General features: G+C 52.5%; 1 protein-coding gene across 1 annotated transcript; it reads right to left on the bottom strand.

Moving 5' to 3' along the window:
* Positions 1-3321: 3321 nt before the first annotated feature.
* Positions 3322-12192, bottom strand: TOB2 (transducer of ERBB2, 2). Its single transcript, XM_090272359.1, has 2 exons — positions 11752-12192; positions 3322-5278 (listed from the first exon to the last, which is right to left on the bottom strand). Exon 2 carries the CDS (start codon positions 5186-5188, stop codon positions 4151-4153), a length of 1038 nt encoding a protein of 345 aa, XP_090128485.1. The 5' UTR covers positions 5189-5278; positions 11752-12192; the 3' UTR covers positions 3322-4150.
* Between the last annotated feature and the right edge of the window lie 5741 nt (positions 12193-17933).

The raw sequence follows: 17933 nt of genomic DNA, 5'->3' as shown, positions 1-17933 counted from the left end.
CCTTCCTGGCTAACTCCTCCTCTCTCCGCCTCCTGATCCCGGGCTCTTAGGCCGCCTGTGCACACCTGTCCTGTGACTGCTGTCTCACCGGTGCTTCCAGGGCAGCTAAAGTGCCTATGCTCGGTGCTTTGTTATATTAACATAAATAGGAACGAGTGCAAGGGCCCTGGGGCCCAGCAGCCTGGACACAGGGACACAGGGATAGGCTGGGCTTCTCCCTTGCAGGACAGGAAAGTGAAACCCCTGGAAGTGGCCTTATGTCTGGCAGGCACCCTAGCCAGGGCCTCCCTCTGCCTGACAGATGCTGTGGATGGAAGTGGCCCGTGGAGGGACAGGACATCAAGCGACAGGACCCTAAGCAGAAGTTGCACATTTGGCCTGAGAGATTCTAGGCACAGGTCATACGCTTGGAGGGGAGCCATCAGTTTTGGGTTGTTTGGGGAGGGGCTTTAGGAGAACTCTGTCTCGCTAATGCCCAGAAGAGCTGCTTGCCTATCGCCCAGCCTAGAGGCCAGCCCCTCCCTGGCTGCCTCCAGTGCCACCCTTCCAAGGCTGTTACCAGTTTTATACGTGAAGAAAAGCCACACACAGATCAAAATCTCGGCCTCCGCACTTCCTAGCTTTGTGAGTTAGCAGGTAACCTAACCTGGGGCCCATGTCTCAGTGGCATTGTGGGGGTAATACTTGTATCACCCCATTTCTGTAAGGGAGAAGTAAGATTCAAGAACACCTCCTGGCTCCTGGGGGCCTTTTGGGGCTGATGTGAATCACTGCTAGGAAGGTACTGAAGGAGGTTGTCCGTATCTACCCCTACCCTGCCCCCTGCCAACCTCATGGGCCTGGGGGAGTGAAGGGGTGGCCGTCCTCCTAGGGGAATCGGGTGGGAAGCTGGCTCTTCCCCAGCCCCAGGCACTGGGGGGCCCCCGTCACACCCCTGCCCACTCCTAAAGGTCTCCTGGTCTGGAGTCACCAATGCTGGATTTAGAGCTTGCCTGGGGCTGGTCCATCCCTCTGCCTCCAAGAAACAGGCTGTTCCTAAAAGAGCCAGAGAGGCATCATCTTGTTCTCAAGGCTCCGCTGCCAGTTCTGGCCCCAGCACCTATGAGCGGAGGGGGCTGGGGCACGTCACGACCTCCTGGAACCTGTCTCCCACGTGGAGGACTTGTGGGACAGGGCACTCTGCGGTGTCCTGTGCTGACGGGAGAGGTGGTCAGAAAGGAGCCTGTGACGCGTAGACTCATCCAAGCGTCGGGTGAGGATGAGCAGTTATTTCTTAAAACTGACAGGGCCCAGGTCGCTCCCTGTTTCTCCATCCCAGTGGGAGCCCAGAAACAAAACCAGCCAGAAGCAAGCAGGCGGCTATTATATATCATGCTTTTAATACAAACTTAAAAAAATCTGGAACAATATAAACTGTACAGATTTGATCAATCTTTTTGTTTTGTTTTTAAACTAAATCTCTAAACACACCAATGTCCCATTCCAAAATATTGCACAACATTCTGAATACAAAACGCTTGATTGTATTCCTCCTTCACTAAAGAAAACAAGTTCATTGCCCTGCTCCCCCAAGCCCCTCTCCACACTGCCTCAATGCCCCCTTCCCACCCCTCAGGGTCACACTGGAGAATCTACAGCTCACTGCATTGAGAAAAATACATCATTCTGGACTAAAAGTTTACATTCTTTATAAGACAATCCACCGTTTGATTCATTCCTGGAAAGAGGGGTAGATAGAGGATGGGGAAAGGAGGGAAAAGTTTTATTCTCTTTTTAAAGTTTGTTTTTCCTGAAAAAATATCTTTGTTTCTCTCCTTTTTAAGAAAAAATCTTGAAAAGAAAAAAATTACGTTTTACGTTAGAAATATACATATATTATACCTCTTACATTTTACAAATGTAGCAAATTATTCAATACAAACGGACACCAAAAAATGTAAAAAATAAAAAAAAGTTTTCCTACGAAACCAGGTAAATTAGTGCAGATTTTTGTTTTTGTTTTCTTAAAAAAAATAAAATTGAAGCAAAATGCCTAGATTTGAGACGAGACAGACTGCTGGAGTCATGCTCCTGAACATACATTTTTCTTCATATTTCAAGACACTAAGGGATGGGTCTCCCTCTCCCCCTATATGTGGTAAGAAAACCAGCTGACCAGGTGTGGGGGTGACTGTGCATGAGTGTGGGAGGAGGGAGCTGGGAGGGGGCATAAGGCGGCATCCAACCTTCCCCAGAGAGCAGCAACCTGCCTGCGCCTGTTACCTGTCTGGGAGCCAAGGGCTAGGGAGAGAGAGTGGCCCGGATTGGGCTGGCCCCTGAGAAATCTAGGGGAACAGATGGTGCTAGGCTGAGAGGCCAGGGCACTGCCCCGCGGGGAGAGGTAGAGCTGGTGCCCAGCGCAGGGACGGCAGGCTGGCAGTGTCTGTCTGGGCTGGACCCACTGCCACAGCAGCTGCCCACCTGGGGTCTCTGGGGAGGATGGGGCGGGGGTGCCAAAGGCTTTGGTACTTTCCGGCGATGGGGGCCCTGATGCCATGTGCCCCGCTTGCCAAAGCATCATGGCATGGAAGCTGGCCCGCTCGGGCTGGGTTGGGGAAAAAGCTTCTCTTCTGGCGGGGGCGTGGAGTGAAGGCCCGTCCACAATCCGACCCCTGCTGCAATGGCAGAGCCCGGCTGCCCGGAAGACCGCTCCTCCCGGCCCACTTCGCAGGGCTGCTGCTGCACGGTGGCATCGACTGTATCCCTGAGGAGGCCCACGGGGTGGGGTCGGGCAGTGAGAGGGGACAGCAAGAGGTACCACAAGGTTCCCCCGCAGTCAGGGGCAGAAATGTACTAAAACATCTACAACCAAAGGACCAAAAGGTCTCAATTCGAGGCTCAGGACAGCCCGCTACAGGCACTGACCAAAAACCCTCACCCCGCAGGGCGCTCAGGCGAGCAGCTCCCACGCCAGGATAAGGTCACCACAGGAGGGTCCGAGTCCAGGGACTTCTCTTAGGCATCAGAGGCTGGGTATTCCCTCAGCCCCTCACAGCTAACCCTTAAACATTTTTTGGTCAAAAACAAAAGTGCAGATCCCTCCGAAAAGTCTGGAAACCAGTTCCTTCCGCAGCGCCCTCCCCTGGGAGTGTCTTAGGCTCAGCCAGTCCCACCCCATCATGCGAGCAGCCCTACAAAAGGACTGAACCCGCCCTGGCCCGCTGCCCTACCTCGAGCATAACTAAGCACTCGCTACAACCCAGAATCACATCCAGTCTCACATGGCTTGGAATCCTTTAAAATAGGACAGCAAGCCACGCGTGTGCACGCACCCCCCCCCCACGGGCCCCACCTCCCCACCCACCACCTCAGGCCCAGGGAAGAAGGGACTGCATGAGGCCACACACGTCAATGGCTGGGTCTCCAGAGCCACAGTGACAATCTGGTATGCCGGGGCGGCGGGTGGGGTGGGGGGAGTGGTGGCGGCGGCGGCGGCATGGAGGCCATGGGACAGAGATGAAAGGAATTCTAGCAGACGTCAGCTCTGGGGGAAGAGTGTAAGGGGCCAGCGGGCAGCCCCCTGTGACCCATGCCTGAGAGGGAGTGGGGGCCAGTATCAGACCTATTTGGGTGGCAGGACACAAGGCCTGCTGAGGTTGGATGGCTTTGAGTGAGAGGACAGCTGGGTGACTGGTGCAGTGACACGGGACAGCCTCAACCTGTTCCGAGGAGGGCCAGGCCCCAGCTGCGGCTCTTCCTTCCCTGCGCGCGTGGACACACCAATCCCAAAGCAGGTGTGCGAAGGGGGGGGAAGGGCGAGAGGGAGCAGCAATTCACATCTGGACCGTTCTTAGCACAGGAAGCCACTAATTAAAGATGTTATATAGAAAACTACATGTAAAAAAAAAAAGAAAAAGAAAAAATATAAAAACCCAAACCAACCGAATAAATGAGAGGCAGGCGGGAAAAGAGCAGGGAGGCGGGGTTAAACACCGTCAGGTGCTTCGGGAGCCCCCCGCACCCCGTGCCGGGGCCGCACCTTTTTCCCTAGAAGCGACGGTGCGAAGACTGGAACCCCTTTTGTGTATTTTTCTTTTCCTCTTTTTTTGGTCTTTCCTCTCCCTGCCCTTCTGTGGCCTCGGGCGCTGCTGGCCCCGCCGGCGGTGGGCGGTCAGTTGGCCAGCACGACGGGCTGGAAGGGCGGGCCGGGGTACTGCATGGCGCTCAGGTTGTAGCTGAGGCCCTCCACGAAGGGCGTCTTCTCCAGGAAGATGCTGTTGGCGCCGCCCCCGAACACCTGGGCCACGTCGAAGCCGCTGCTGTTGCAGGCGCTGGCCCCACTGCCCGCGAAGGGCACCGCGGCGCCGCTGGCCTGGCCGTCGGCCCCATCAAAGAAGAGGTTGGGAGAGCCGCCGCCGTTGTACACGAACTCCTTGGCGTTGGGGGACAGCTGGGACTGGGGGGCTGGGCTGGGCGCGACGAAGTTCAGTGAATGCACAGACAGAGAGAGGCTCTTGTGCTTCAGCAGGCTGTTGGTGGGAGAGCGGGCCACCCGCGGCGGCTGCTGCGGGGGCTGCGGGCCGCCCGCCCCACTGCTGGCCACCCCTGCCCCACTCGCTGCCCCACCCCCCTTCTTCATCTTGGTGGAGCCAAACTTGGTGGCAGCGAAGGAGGCGGTAGTAAAAGTGATGGGCTGGGTGGAGCGCGGGATAAAGGTGGGGCTCGGAGATTGGCCAAAGGACGGTGACGGGGAGCTGGACAGGGAGCTGTCCTGGCTGCCAATGGGCACAAACACCTGGGCATCCGGGTTGAAGCTGCTCTTGATCTCCTTGTCTAGCTCTGGGGCCACACAGCCCTCACTGTCGTCCAGGTACAGCACTTTCACAGCCCCTTTCTCCCCGATCTGGTAGGACACCTCGAAAGGGTCGATCCAGACGCTCAGCTCCTCAGGCACGTTGGCCCGCACATCCTCTACTGCCAGGCCGCTCCGCTTGGCGGCCAGCTCCACCACGGGGTCCACTAGCTCCCCAATGTGGACACAGCGGAAACCAGAGCCCTTCAGTGGCTTGTCAGGGTACCAGTGGCCTTCATATTTCTTTTTCAGGAGCCGCTCTAGCTCCTCCCCAAACAGGTCTGCCCGGCGCCGGGGCAGCTTATTGTATAAGTAGGAGATGATGAAGTTCAGGGCCACTTTGATCTCCAGCTGCATGGTCCTCTCCCAGGCAGATAATCAGCGCAGGGCACGTGCACAAGCCAAAGGCAGAGACGGAGGGCAGGCAGCCGTGGGCTCCAGATGGCTCTGGGAAACAAGAGAAGGCATCATGAGCAGATAAGCAGAAAGCCAGGGCCGATCAATGGCAAAGGACAGAAGAGCCCCAACTCTGGATCATGCAGACCCAATGTCCCAGTTCTGCTCTACTAGTGACCGCCTTTACTGTGTGACTGTGGGCAAGTCACTTGTTCTGAGCCTCAGTTTCATCAACGGCTGGAGTTTATCATGAAGGTTAGGTTAGTGCAAGGATTAAACTGCCTCATGCTACACTTGGTATTCAGTAGGTACTTGATAAAATTTGCAATATTTAAGTAATTGTAAAGAAATAGGGATGTTGTGGTTTCCAGTATTTTGAGAATTCAGACCACTGTACAACTAACACACACACACAAAACAGTCCTTAATTCAGCTGGAGAAGGAGACTCCTACTAATTTGTCTCTGTAATATCTTGGTGAAATCGTGCTCCCAAATTGTCACAGGCCAAGGTGTAAGTTTAAAACCTTTACTGATACTATGTAGCAGAAAGAAAGAAGGAATTCCTGCCATTTGCAAAAACATGGATGGAACTAGAGAGAATTATGCTTAGTGAAATAAGCCAGGCAAAGAAAGAAAAATACCATATGGTATCACCTAATACAGGAAACTAAAGAACACAAACAAATGAACTAAATAGGACAAGGAGCAGAATAGCAGTCAATAGTGGGGAGGGGGGAGGAAGAAAAGGGGGATAAGTAAGGGGGTTTAGTCAAGGAACCTGTATAAATGACTCATGGACACGGACAATGGGGAGAGATATGATTGTGGCAGAAGGGGTGGGCTGGGTTGGGGGGAGCAATGGGGGAAAAATGGGACAACTGTAATTGAAAAAGAGAAAAATAAAAAAAAATAATAAAATAAATAACTAAATAAATAATAAAACCTTTCCTGTTCCTCCTTAAACGGAAAGGGGTACAGGTCACTGAAGAAGGGTCACTGCCAGCTCTTCACTGCAGGCTTGGACTCCAGTCACATCCAATTTCTTGCCCCGGGCTCCCAGGTATGGATGTGCGCTGGCGCACTCTGGGTTTGCAGAACCGACTTAAGAACTGTGCAATGTAACCGAGGCGAGCACTGCCACCCAGGCGGCTTCCAAGAACAGAGATGAGAGCATGATCCCCAGGAAAAAGTCAAGAGCTGTCAAAACCAGAGGCCTGGGCCCACAATGGAACTGCTTACGAGGACTGCCCCGGGGCTGCGGCGGAAAGGAGAGGGAAGGAGGGTCCTGCTGGCCCACAGACCTCTAGGGGGTAGGGGATGAGGAGGGCAGAGGGAAGAAATTTTCCATCACCCTGCAGCTTCCAGCTGGGGATTCATCATCACTCAGTCTCCCAGGGACTGGGTGACCACCTGTCCTTGGCATCAGATCAGATTTATTAAGTGTTTGGAGATCCCTGGAGAGGAGGCAGCCCAAGATAAACACTCCCGATTGTTATTTTGGGATTCTCTCACAGCCAGATCGTACAGAGGTCAAAGAGGTTTATTGCCGAGTTCTGGGCCAGCCTCATGTCCCTGGAAGACAATCTGTGAGGTACTAAGGGCCAGCAATTCTTATCTCCTCACTTTCTCCAAAAGGACAGCTCCAGGCTCCTGCCTTGGGAGAACCAAACTGAAAAGGCCGCCAGCCTCTAGGGGCAACAAGGCCAGAGCCCGTTCCTAGCCAGACCTCTGGGTGAGACTTGCTGCTGAGCTCAGCAAAGAAGCAAGACTGATCCAGAATCCGTCAAGGGCATCTTCTGGCCTCTGACAGGCCTGGAGCTGGAATTTGGTTATTATCCCGTATTGGCCTAGCACAGAGTTTCCAGGGACTAATTCTAGGCTTGAGAATCTTGAATTTTCTGAACACCTGCCTGAACTCACTTCCCTGGGATTCTCAGACCTAGGCCGCAGCTCCTAGGGGCATTTTTGGGACTGACTTCTCAAGTGAGCTCCCTGAGGGAGTTTCAGAGAAGACGCACTGGGTCGATCTGGACCATCACACACACTGGCGAGGTCTAGTCCTGCCTTCATTTCAGGTCTGAGCAGGCAAGAGGGTCACGTGCGCGAGGCAACAGAGGTGCCATGAGCATGGCCTCTCCCGAGCCCCCACACAGGCACTCAGGGTTCAGGAGACCCTCTTCTCCCCTCTGTCCCAGCCTCTAACAAACACGTAATCTCCAAATTGCTTCAAGTATCTATTCACAGTCACCACAGATCAATTCCAGGGGTCTTTCCAGTTTTAAGAGAAGTAAGAACGGTAAAGATAAAGGGCTTTCTGTTTCTGAGGACCAGGTTCGCCAGGGACTTGGGCCTCTGCTCAGGAATGGAGGTACGTAAGGGCCTCAGCTGCCCACTGGAGGTGCCCAACCCAGAGAAGGCCAGAATGTTGTGAAGAAAGTTGGCACTGGTTTCCAAGAATGGGCCTGAAGTTAAAGACGGAGCTTTCAGAAACGTAAAGCAGACCTGAATCCTGTGTATGAGACTTCTCAAGGCATCACATGGCCTCTCACTATGCTCCACAGACCACAGGGATCCTCTGCGTCTCTAGCCCTCCTCCAACATTAATGCATATTCGCCTTCCAAGTTAACCTCCCCCAAACAGTTCAGTCTCAAAATGAGAGCATTTCAAAGATTTCATTTATTTTTAGAGGGAGGAGAAGGGAGGGAGGAAGACAGGAGCGAGGGAAACATCGATGTCCGAGAGATACATTGATCGGCTGCCTCTCCCACACTCCTGACTGGAGGCCTGGCCCACAACCCAGGCATGTGCCCTGACTGGGAATCGAACCAGCGACTCTTTGGTTTGCAAGCTGGCACTCAATCCACTGAGCCACACCAGCCGGGGGAAAATGAGAGCATTTTAAATGCAGGCCAGAGTCATTGGGAAATAGGACTCCCACCTTGAGATACAATAGAGCTGCTGTCACCAGCCCTGCCCAGCTACCCATTTTCTGCAGCACAAGGAACTAAAGCCGCACCCCCATGGACACCTCAGCGATGCTGCTGCACACGTAAGGAAGCGTATAGAATGCCACCTCTGCCTGTTTAATTGGAGAACAGGCCAGGCCAGATGGCTGTGGGGTGGAACCTCACAAAAATGCCGGACAACAAGAATGAGATTTTCTGCACTCTCCGCTCAGGCTCTAATTTTGACTTCAAGAAGTTTACAGAACAGAGGATTAAAGCACTAGTGCTGTCTTGTCTTTAACTAAAGATAGAAGTGACCACTCTGATGAGTTTGCTCTTTTCTTTTTTTTTAAGGTGATGAACAAATTCTAGAATTTATATATAAAATATTCATAGAATGTGGTAAGATTTAGAAAGCTTAGAAATAACTACCCTTCAATAAAAGACACAAGTAGATCTGGGTTAAGCAGCAGCAGAGGACGCTAAGAACTTTTCCAACCTTGACTCAGGAGCAAAAGGCCAGGAAGGTGGCAAAAAGGGGGTGGGGCAGGCTAAGTGTTTAACAATAGCAAATCTACCTTTTGTCAATATATTAAAAAGTTGCAAATGTGAGAACAAATTCTGTCCAACTTTATTTAGAATCTTATCCTCCCTCCTTCACTTGTTTACTTCCAGCAATAGTTAATCAGCTCCCTTGTGCTGACATGTGTTTTAAAGAAAAGTGCATAAAAGGACAAAAATGGGGGTGGGGGTGGCTACAGTCAATGATATAGTAATGGAGCTTCCAGAGAAAATGCCTAACAAAAATGGAAAGGAAGAGTTTTTAGAAGAAAAATAGTTATATACTAAAGGAGAAAAGGAAACCTTGGCTGGGTATATCATTGGTTAGAGCATTATCCCGATGCCCCAAGGCTGTGGGTTCCATCCCTGGTCAGGGCACATACAGGAACCAACCAATGAACACATAAATGAGTGGAACAACAAATCAATGCCTCCCTCTTTCTCTCCCTCTAAAAAATAAAATAAGATAATGGCAAGGGAACCCACTGGCCTCCCAAACCATGAGAACCTATAAAAATATTCAGGCACCAGCCCTGGCTGATGTGGGTCAGTGGATTGAGCACCACCAGCCTGAGAACCAAAGGGTCACCAGTATGATTCCCAGTCAGGACACATGCCTGGGTTATGGACCACTGGGGGCACTCGAGAGGCAGCCACACATTGATGTTTCTCTCCTTCTCTTTCTCCCTTTGTTCCCCTCTCTCTCAAAATAAATAAAATCTTTAAAAAAATATTCAAGCACCCAAAGCCTTAACATTCAAATCATCTTACAATCAAGCACGACTGGAGTGTGGACAGCAGTCAGGGTCCTTAATTTTGAGAAGGTCAGTAGGTGTCACAAACTGGGTGCCAGGGAGTAAGCCCTGAGCTCCAAGGCCACAGGAGACAGACAAACCCCCTTTCCTGGCGCACCCGTGGGGCAGGTGTGGTTGAAAGGCTTCCAGGACTTGTGCTGATGGACTGCACAACCCCGCTCAGGGTCTCACACCATCTCCCCCAAACACTGGCTGACTCGGTCCCAGTCTGACGGCAAGGCTCCTTCGGCCTAAGAGTGCCTTTCCTAGGGCACTCTGGGGTCTTCTGAACCCAGGAGGACTTGACGGAGCCCCGCTGTAAGCGGGGAGGCCGGCGGCGAAGTCACGCCCTGCACTCTGGAAATTGTAGTCCTCAGAAACCTCAAGTTCAGGTTGAACCAAGTGACCTACTTTCCCTGCACACTACACCTCCCTGCGTACTTTGCGAAGGCTCCGCCGGCAAACTACGCATGCCCAGTAAGGGCAGCCGGCCGAGGTTCGGAGCACCGAGGAAAAGTTTCCGAGGCACATGCGCGCTGCGGTGGACGGCCCCTCCCCCGCCCACCGCCTGATACATTTTATATAGTCTGCCCCGAAGGCCTACTACCCCGCCGTACCCTGTCTCGGTTTCCCGAGAGGCTGAACTTTTTTCCTCTTTACCGCCTCCCATGGCTGTTGAGTTAAGGACCTGCTTCAAACGAGGTTTTCCTGGCTGAAGGCGGTGGCCTGGAATAAATAAGGTCACCATCCCATCCCCACCCCAGCCGCTTAATCTGTATTCCTGAGGCTTGGTGGTCTCCGTCTGGGGTTGCTGTAGGGATGATGGATTCAAAGAGAATAGAGCCTTTTCAGTTAAGGACCAGCGGGCTCGGCTCCAGCACCCCAACAACCAGGGAAGTAAAGGCAGTAATTAAAGGCCAGCTCTCCCGTCCTCTTAGCCAAAGAAATTCCCAGTTAAGCTGTGGGGAGGCGCCGGCCGGCAACCAGAAGGCCAGACGCCAGCAGAGCCCAAGCCTCACGTCTCTTCTAATCCAAATCCGAGTAACCAGACCCGGTGAGGGACATGGGAAGAGGTTCCCGGGCAAGGAAAACTGTACATCTGACACCTGAACATCATCTCCCAATAATTAAAACGGAGTCTCCTCCCACTGCAAGGCCTGCTCTATGACCAGACTTACCAGATCCGCGGCGAACCTCCCCAATCCCTCCTCCCACACTAGCTTCTCTCACCCTCGGTTTAAGAGGGGGATGGGGACAGGTGCCCAGGAAAGCAATAGGGGTGTTTTTTCTGCTGGGAAATCTAAGATGAGGGACCCGCTCCCAAGAATAGGACGGATAGGAAGCAGAAAAAGGTTAGTATACAAAACAGGCCCCCAAGACCCCTTCGCTGGCCTCCAGCTTGAAGCCTGCTGTGTGGGGTTCTGGTTTCTCTTGGGGGGTGGAAAAGGGCCTGCCAGTTGCCCTTCCTCTCTGTCCCCCCCACCCCACCCCCCCGCTTCTGGTCAAGGACACAGTTCATCCTTTGGACAGGAGGGGAAGGAGCTTAGGAGTAGGGCTCTCCTTCCCCGGCACCTCACCAGGATCAACCAGGATCCACTCAATGGTATTGCTCTAAAAGTGCTCCCCCCCCCACTCCCAGTTCCCCCCGAAAACACTAAAGAGGATGAAGAGCTTAAGCCCAAATGGTGAATTCAGGCTTAGCAGCCAGAGGACAGTCACCAGTGACCGGTCCAAAAAGAGGGGGGTGAGAAGGGGTGTCCACCCTTCATCCCTCAGGCTTCAAAGGGCCAGAAACAAACCCTATTAATTACTACCACCGCCCCCCTTCCCCGGACACGGGGGAAAAAGCAGAAAACAACGCCTGGATCCCCTTCTTTTCTCTGACTTATTTTATGGTGGTGAGAGTTGGGGAACAAGAAAAATCTAGCAAGTCTCTAGGACATAAGAATTGAGGGAGGCGGACAGGGAGGAAATGCACCCCACCCAAGAGAGGGATACACTTGCAATAGGGAGAAAAGGAAGCTCTGGGGTACCCCAGGATGGCAGGAGCGTGGGGGGGGGGGTGGAGACCTGGGGGAAAGAAAAATGCGGGCCAGGCGTGGGGCGGGGGCGCGACAGCAACGTGGTGGTCCAGCAAAGAGCCAGAGTGGGGTGGGAGAAGCTGTCGGGGCTGCTGGGTTTCAGGGGGAACCCACCCGCTCGCTTCCCCCGCCCCCACTCACTCGGGTCTCCGCGGCGGCGGGGCGGGCTGCCGACCACGGGGCGGCTTCTTCCTCCAGGGTGGTCCGGGGCGCGGGACGGAGGTCACTCTCCCTTCTTTTCCTGGGCGCCGCCAGCCGGGGCCAATGTGTCTGAGGTGTGGGGGCGAGCTGATGGGGTATGGGCTATGGCTCTCAATAATAATTCAGGGTTCTGGAGGTCGGGCTTAGCGGCGGGCGGGTCGGTCCGGCGGCGACCGCGGCCCTGGGATGGAGGACCGCAGGGCGGCTCGTGTCGCGGGGCGGAGGACTGGCTGGGCTGTGGCTGGCGGGTGGTCCTGCCCTTCGAGCCCCGAGTCTGCCGAGCCGCTCACGTCCGCCCGCAACGACCAGCTCCTCCCCGCGCCCCGGTCCGAAGTGAGCAAAGTCAATGAAAAGTTTCACCCTTGGCAACCCTGCGCACGGATCCAACCTCCCCACCCCTGCGTGATGCGTCCCTCCGCCCTGCGGGGGCGGGGCCGGCGCCGGGCCGGGACTACTTCCGAGCCGGGCGGGCGGCTTAACCCTTGGGGTGGCGAGCCCCTCCCACTATGAACCCCCGGGGGACCTGGCGACACCCCCACCCCGCGGCTCCCGCACCCCGCGGACAGCCCCCTCTCATCACTCAGATCCCAGCTCAAACGTCAGCAAGGCCCTCTGTCCTTCCCAGCACGGCACCTTCTCATAGTTATTTTCTTCACGCCCCAAACCAAATTCTGCTCGTGTAAGGCGTTTCCCCAGGTGGACAGTGTTCCGCTAGGGCAGGGGCTCGGACTGGGACCGCATTGCTCGCTTGGGGTGCATTGGATGAAGGAATACTGCGGGGAGGGAAACCTCTACGCCGTGACTTCGGCCCTGCACCTGTCCCCAGACCATCTTGGCGAGTCCCTCCACCTCTGCGCATCCGGCAGTTCCCGCAGCACTAGCACAGCCCCAGTTTCTGGGTGGTGCTGGCGGGGGCGAGGGGCACTGATGGTAAAGACTCAAGCTCTGGAAACGTTTTGGACGTTCATCAGCTTGGGTTGGTCCGACTCTCCCCGGCGCCTCGTGCCTCGTTGGGGAACGCCCATAACGTCTTCGGGAGGGCTAGGGGAAATCGGGGCTGGGCACGCAGAGGTGGAGACGGGGGAGGCGAGGCAGAGGCCGGGCGGTCAGGACAAGGAACAGCCTCTGGCGCCCTGTTACCTCGCGGCGGAGAAGGGCCCCTCTGCAGACGTCCCTGTTCTTTCCCCGGCTGGCGACGCCCATAGGGGACACTATAAAGTCACATTTCTTTTAGTGACAGCCCCAGCCTTCGGATGGTAGCGCCTGCCAGTGCCCGGGACGTCGGGCTCGCGCACCCGACGGTCCCTCGGGCTCTGGGTCGAGGCTCGCCGAACCCGGGACGTGGCGTGACAGGCCCGCGCGCTCTAGCCTCCTGCCCGGGCTCTGGCCACGCAGGCACGAGGCGGGGGCGTGACAACAACGCGGAGAAAGGAAGAAGGCTGCCTGTGCCCGGACTGTCAGATGGCGAGGCACGGGGCTCGTGGGAGCTTGAGCGTCAAGTCTCTTACCCTGTTCCTCCTTTAATCGGCATTCCCCAGGTCTCTCCCACCCCTGACTTCCCATCCCGGACGGCTCCAGCCCCTCGGCAGCCGCCGAGCCCACGTGGGGTGGATGAGACCCGAACGTTTCCAACTACGAACAGTTTGCACTTTTCCTTGATCGCTTCCTTTGGCAAGGGCAGAGACCAACAGCAGCGTGAGGGTTTAAATGAACTTTCCTTGACTGCAGCAGAGAAATGCTGGACTAGAGGGCAAACTCCTCGGGGGAAGGCAGGTGCGAGGGCCCGGGATCCAGAGCCCCATCCCCCACTCTGCGCGCTTCAGCTCTTGGGGCACCTCCAGGGACTACTTGCCTTGTGCGTCAGCGAGAGGCAGAGCGTCACATACACGCCCCCTCGGCCATGCCCCACTGCTCCCCGCCCCTCCTTCCCCCCCTCTCTCCTCACTCCGCTCCCCGCCCTTCCTTTCGCCTCTCTTCTCCTCCCCATCCCTTCCTTCCACTCCCGTTTTTGTGCTCCTTTCCCCCAGCACGTCCTGCCGGGGCAGGGCCCCCACCGACGCGCACAGTTCCAGAGAACAGAATAGCTAAAAATATACCTGGTGTGTTAGCAACAGCCTTCCCATTGGTCGAGTGCAGGGGAGAGGCGGCATCTGATTGGGTTTTCAACCCGACCGCGGGGACTAGGGTTGGGGGCCGAGAGCGGAGGAACCAGGCCCTTGGGCAGAGCAAGCGTTTGCGCAGTGGCGCGTTGCGAGGGGTGCTGGTATTTGTAGTAATCTGTTAGGGTGGCCGTGGAAATACATGGGTTTGAATCCTAATTCTGCCACCAGTCATGCTATCTTGATTTAGTGGCAGTAAATCTCTTTACATCATCAAACTTATTTTCTCATCCTTAAACTGCAGGTCGTATGGGGATTAAACATGATACTGTATGCAAAGCCTGACCCACATAGTTACTATTCTTAAAGACAACCATAATGGCAAATTACGCTTTACATATCCTGTGTTCAGTTCAGGGTGCTTTCCCCGGTACGAAACCTTACAAGACAGAATGATGAGAGAGGCGGGGGTGAGCCGACGGGAATTCTCCTAGGGCATCTCAGGAAGGGGGCAGTGGGGGCCGTATAGTCAGGTACAAGGAGAGCGGACGCCTACCGTTCAATGCGGGCTGAGAGGGTGGACTAACCCCTGGAAGGCAGGCGCTGAATCCGTGTGTTCATGCTTTTTCCCCGTATCTTCCCCTGCACTGTTGGAAACACAGCAGCCCTGAGCAACGACACTAAACACAAACTGAGAAATCCAGCATCCTTCGCAAATGGGAGTCCTGTGTAAAGGGTTAGCATACAAACAGTAGAAGATAAAACAGAGGGGAATAGGTAATCACCCTTCTTAACTGCTGATGTCTCCATTTATGTTGATGGGAGGAAGATGCTTCTTCCTCTTCCCAACAAGATTTCATCTTGCCAGGGCTTGTGAGCTGAATCCCTACTCAAGCATTCCAGGCCCTTCCCATTTTGAATCATCATCCCTTCAAAGGCACACACCATGTTTTAAAAACGGTGAGTTTGAAGGCATGTGTAGAGGGGAGAGGTGGGGGCAGCTCCCCTGAGAGTAAGCAAGTTATGCCAGATGTTTTGTTCCTCTGACAAGTCAAGCTGGTCATGATTAGGACCAATTAACTGTCAGAGGTGAGTCGCTCTCATACACATGCCAGGGTGACACATTTTGTGGTTTCTTTTGTTATCCAAGAAAACAGTTCCTCAATTTGATGCTTCAGATCCACTGCCGCAGTGGGGCAGGAGCAAAGAAAGCCACAGCACAAACCGGCTGTGGGGAAGAGTGAGTGGATGTATACAGCAAATCATTTGTTGTTTATGAATCACAACCAATGTGAGCGAATTTCAGTAAGCAAGTGAACAGACCTGTCTTTTTCAAAGAGTAATGGTTTCGTCTTGGTGGTGGATAGAGTTGACAAGGAACTGAAAAACTCGGGAAAAGATGGGAACTGGAATCCTTGCCAAAGAATCTTTCACCTTCATGTCCTAGCTTCAAACTACTGTTAAGCAGCTACAGGTCACAACAATGTGACAGTCTCTCTGAAATCTAGTCATTTCAGTTTGATTCCCTGGGAAGTTAATTTTCTTAATTTAAAAGCTGCTAATGAAATCATTGTCCCAGTACTCCAAGGCTGCGGGTTTGATCTCAGGTCAGGGCCTATGCAAGCAGCAAGGAATGAATACATAAGTAAGTGGAACAACAAAGCGATGTTTCTCTGTCTCCCGAAACAAACAAACAAACAAAAAGACCCGCTGCTGACAGGCCAAGGTAGTATTGTCTTGGCAGAGACTGACACATTAAAAATGTTAAAGTGAGCTGACATTTATTTTTAATTCTTACCCAAAGACATACTTTCATTTGCTTTTAAGGAGAGAAACATCAATTGGTTCTCTTGTACATGCACAGACTAGGAACTGAACCAGTAACCCAGGTATGTGCCCTGACTGGGAATCAGACTTGCAGCCTTTTAGTTAAGGATAACACTCCAACCAATGGAGCCACACCAACCAGTGCATGAAGTGACATTTAAAAATTGGAAGATTGCACAAAAATCTTATTTTGCTACTTATCCTTAATTCAAAAGATTGGGGCATTCACGGTGACAATTCTTGGGAGTTGAATGGCAGCCCTCTCCTTTAAAACAAGAGCCTGTGCTCTGGTTCTCCCAAGGTCCCCACCTCCCTATTGTCCCCCAGACTGGGAAGCCAAGGGTTACATACCATTGACCATCATGTCTGAGCTATTCTTATGCCCCTTCCTTTCAATCGATTACATTATTTACCCAGATGCCTGAGTTTGTGACCCCTCTGCCAGTTCAATGTGATAAACGTCTGAGGGGCTGCCTGTTGTGTGCCCTGTAGTAGTGGGAGAGGCTGAAGGAGCTCAAGGACCTTTCGCTCTAATTCAGTTTTGAAACTGGGTCGTGATCCATTAGTGGGGTCATGAAATCACTTAGTTTAATGGATTTCAGCCAGAATCTTTAGAATGAAATAAAATGAAAACATTGCAGTGCAATACACAATATTGTTTTATAAAGTTGTTGTATGTATATACTAGGCACGCAAATAGCCCAAGTGAGAGGCAGTTGTGGGGAACCTGGAAGCATTCCTGAGATGCAGGAGCTTATAAGGAAGAGGCACCGAGCTGGCTGGCCGATGTGAAGGCGGAAGGGTATTTCAAACAAAGGAAAACAGCCAAGACCACAGCCGTGTGCAAGGATGTCCCTTCAACTGCCTAATGAAGAGCAGAGAGAGAAGAGGAAAACCTTGGGGGTAGGGGAGAGAAGGAACCATCTGGAGGACCTTCAGTGCCAGGACTTAAATGTTTCTCTCTGAAGAACTAGGGACCCACTGCAGAAGAACTACCATTCATGTAAAGCCTTCCCAGTGAACGTCAGGTGCTTGCTTACAAGGTCAAATTTTTATTTTATTTTATTTATTTTTAGAGAGAGAGGGAGGGAGGGAGAGAGAGAAACATCGATGTGAGAAACAGCCATTGGCTGCCTCTTGTACGTGCCGTGATCAGGGATCAAACCTGCAACCCAGGCGTGTACCCTGACCAGGAACTAAACCTGTGACCTTTCCCTTTGCAGAAAGACACTCAACCGAGCCACACCAGTCAGGGCTTACAAGGTCAAATTTAATCCTATGTCCCAAAAAGGTAATAAGCACTACCATTCTTATTTAGTAGATAAGAAAAAAGCAGAAAGGCTAAATGACTCACTAAAGGTCAATAGCTGAGCAGAAATCAAGGTCTCATTATAAAGCTGACACACATTTCTCATTATCTTTTGTGTGTGTGTGTGAGCAAGAGCGATGTAGTAAGTGCGATGTTTGAAGGACCTTAATTAATCAGATCCAGGCAATGGAACCACTTTCTCTATGTAGGTGGTGTTTATTTCAACAATGGAGAAAAATGAGTAATTTTGAAGACCATTCTAATTTTGTGTGGCCATACACAGGTCATTATTCTATTCTAATTCTCCTCACAGAACTGTATACTGTTAAGAGGTTAAAATTCAGCTTGTTTTCCCCACAGAGAATCTGTACTATCGTTATGCCAATTTTTACAATTAAAAAAGAATTTCTAAAGTCCAAGGTGGACAAAAATTAATTAAAATCAAAACCACTTTATCTCAGGTGGTTTTTAACTCATTCATTGCATTAAACTCTTTTCTTGGTCTCTTATTAAAGAAATGAACCAAGAATGAAATTAGGTGACAGAGGAGTGGAGTTGAACTTGCTGCTCTGGTGATCAGTGTGGGGGAGGTATGCCCTCTGACACCCTACTTGGCATCATTAAGTTTCCCTGCAGGAAGTTTCAGAGGCACTCACTGGAGGCTGACAGAGCACTTGGGTGTTTTGCTGAAATTAAGGCGGCTTTGGAAACGTGTAGATGCAAGATATGATGGCAACCAGGGTAGTGAATAAGCAAATTTTAAAAACTAAATTTTTTTTTGGCAAAACATTTTGACTCATATACTTTAAAATTAAAATTACTATAGAATCAATGACAACTCTATAATCTGAAAATGACCCGTTCTCTGCAACATTTTGACACACCCT

This window comes from Furipterus horrens, unplaced genomic scaffold (genome assembly GCF_987537825.1).
Source record: "Furipterus horrens unplaced genomic scaffold, mFurHor1.1.pri manual_scaffold_4, whole genome shotgun sequence".
Lineage (NCBI taxonomy): Eukaryota > Metazoa > Chordata > Mammalia > Chiroptera > Furipteridae > Furipterus > Furipterus horrens.
Note: the sequence above shows the minus strand (reverse complement) of the source record. Positions and strands in the feature narration are given on the sequence as shown.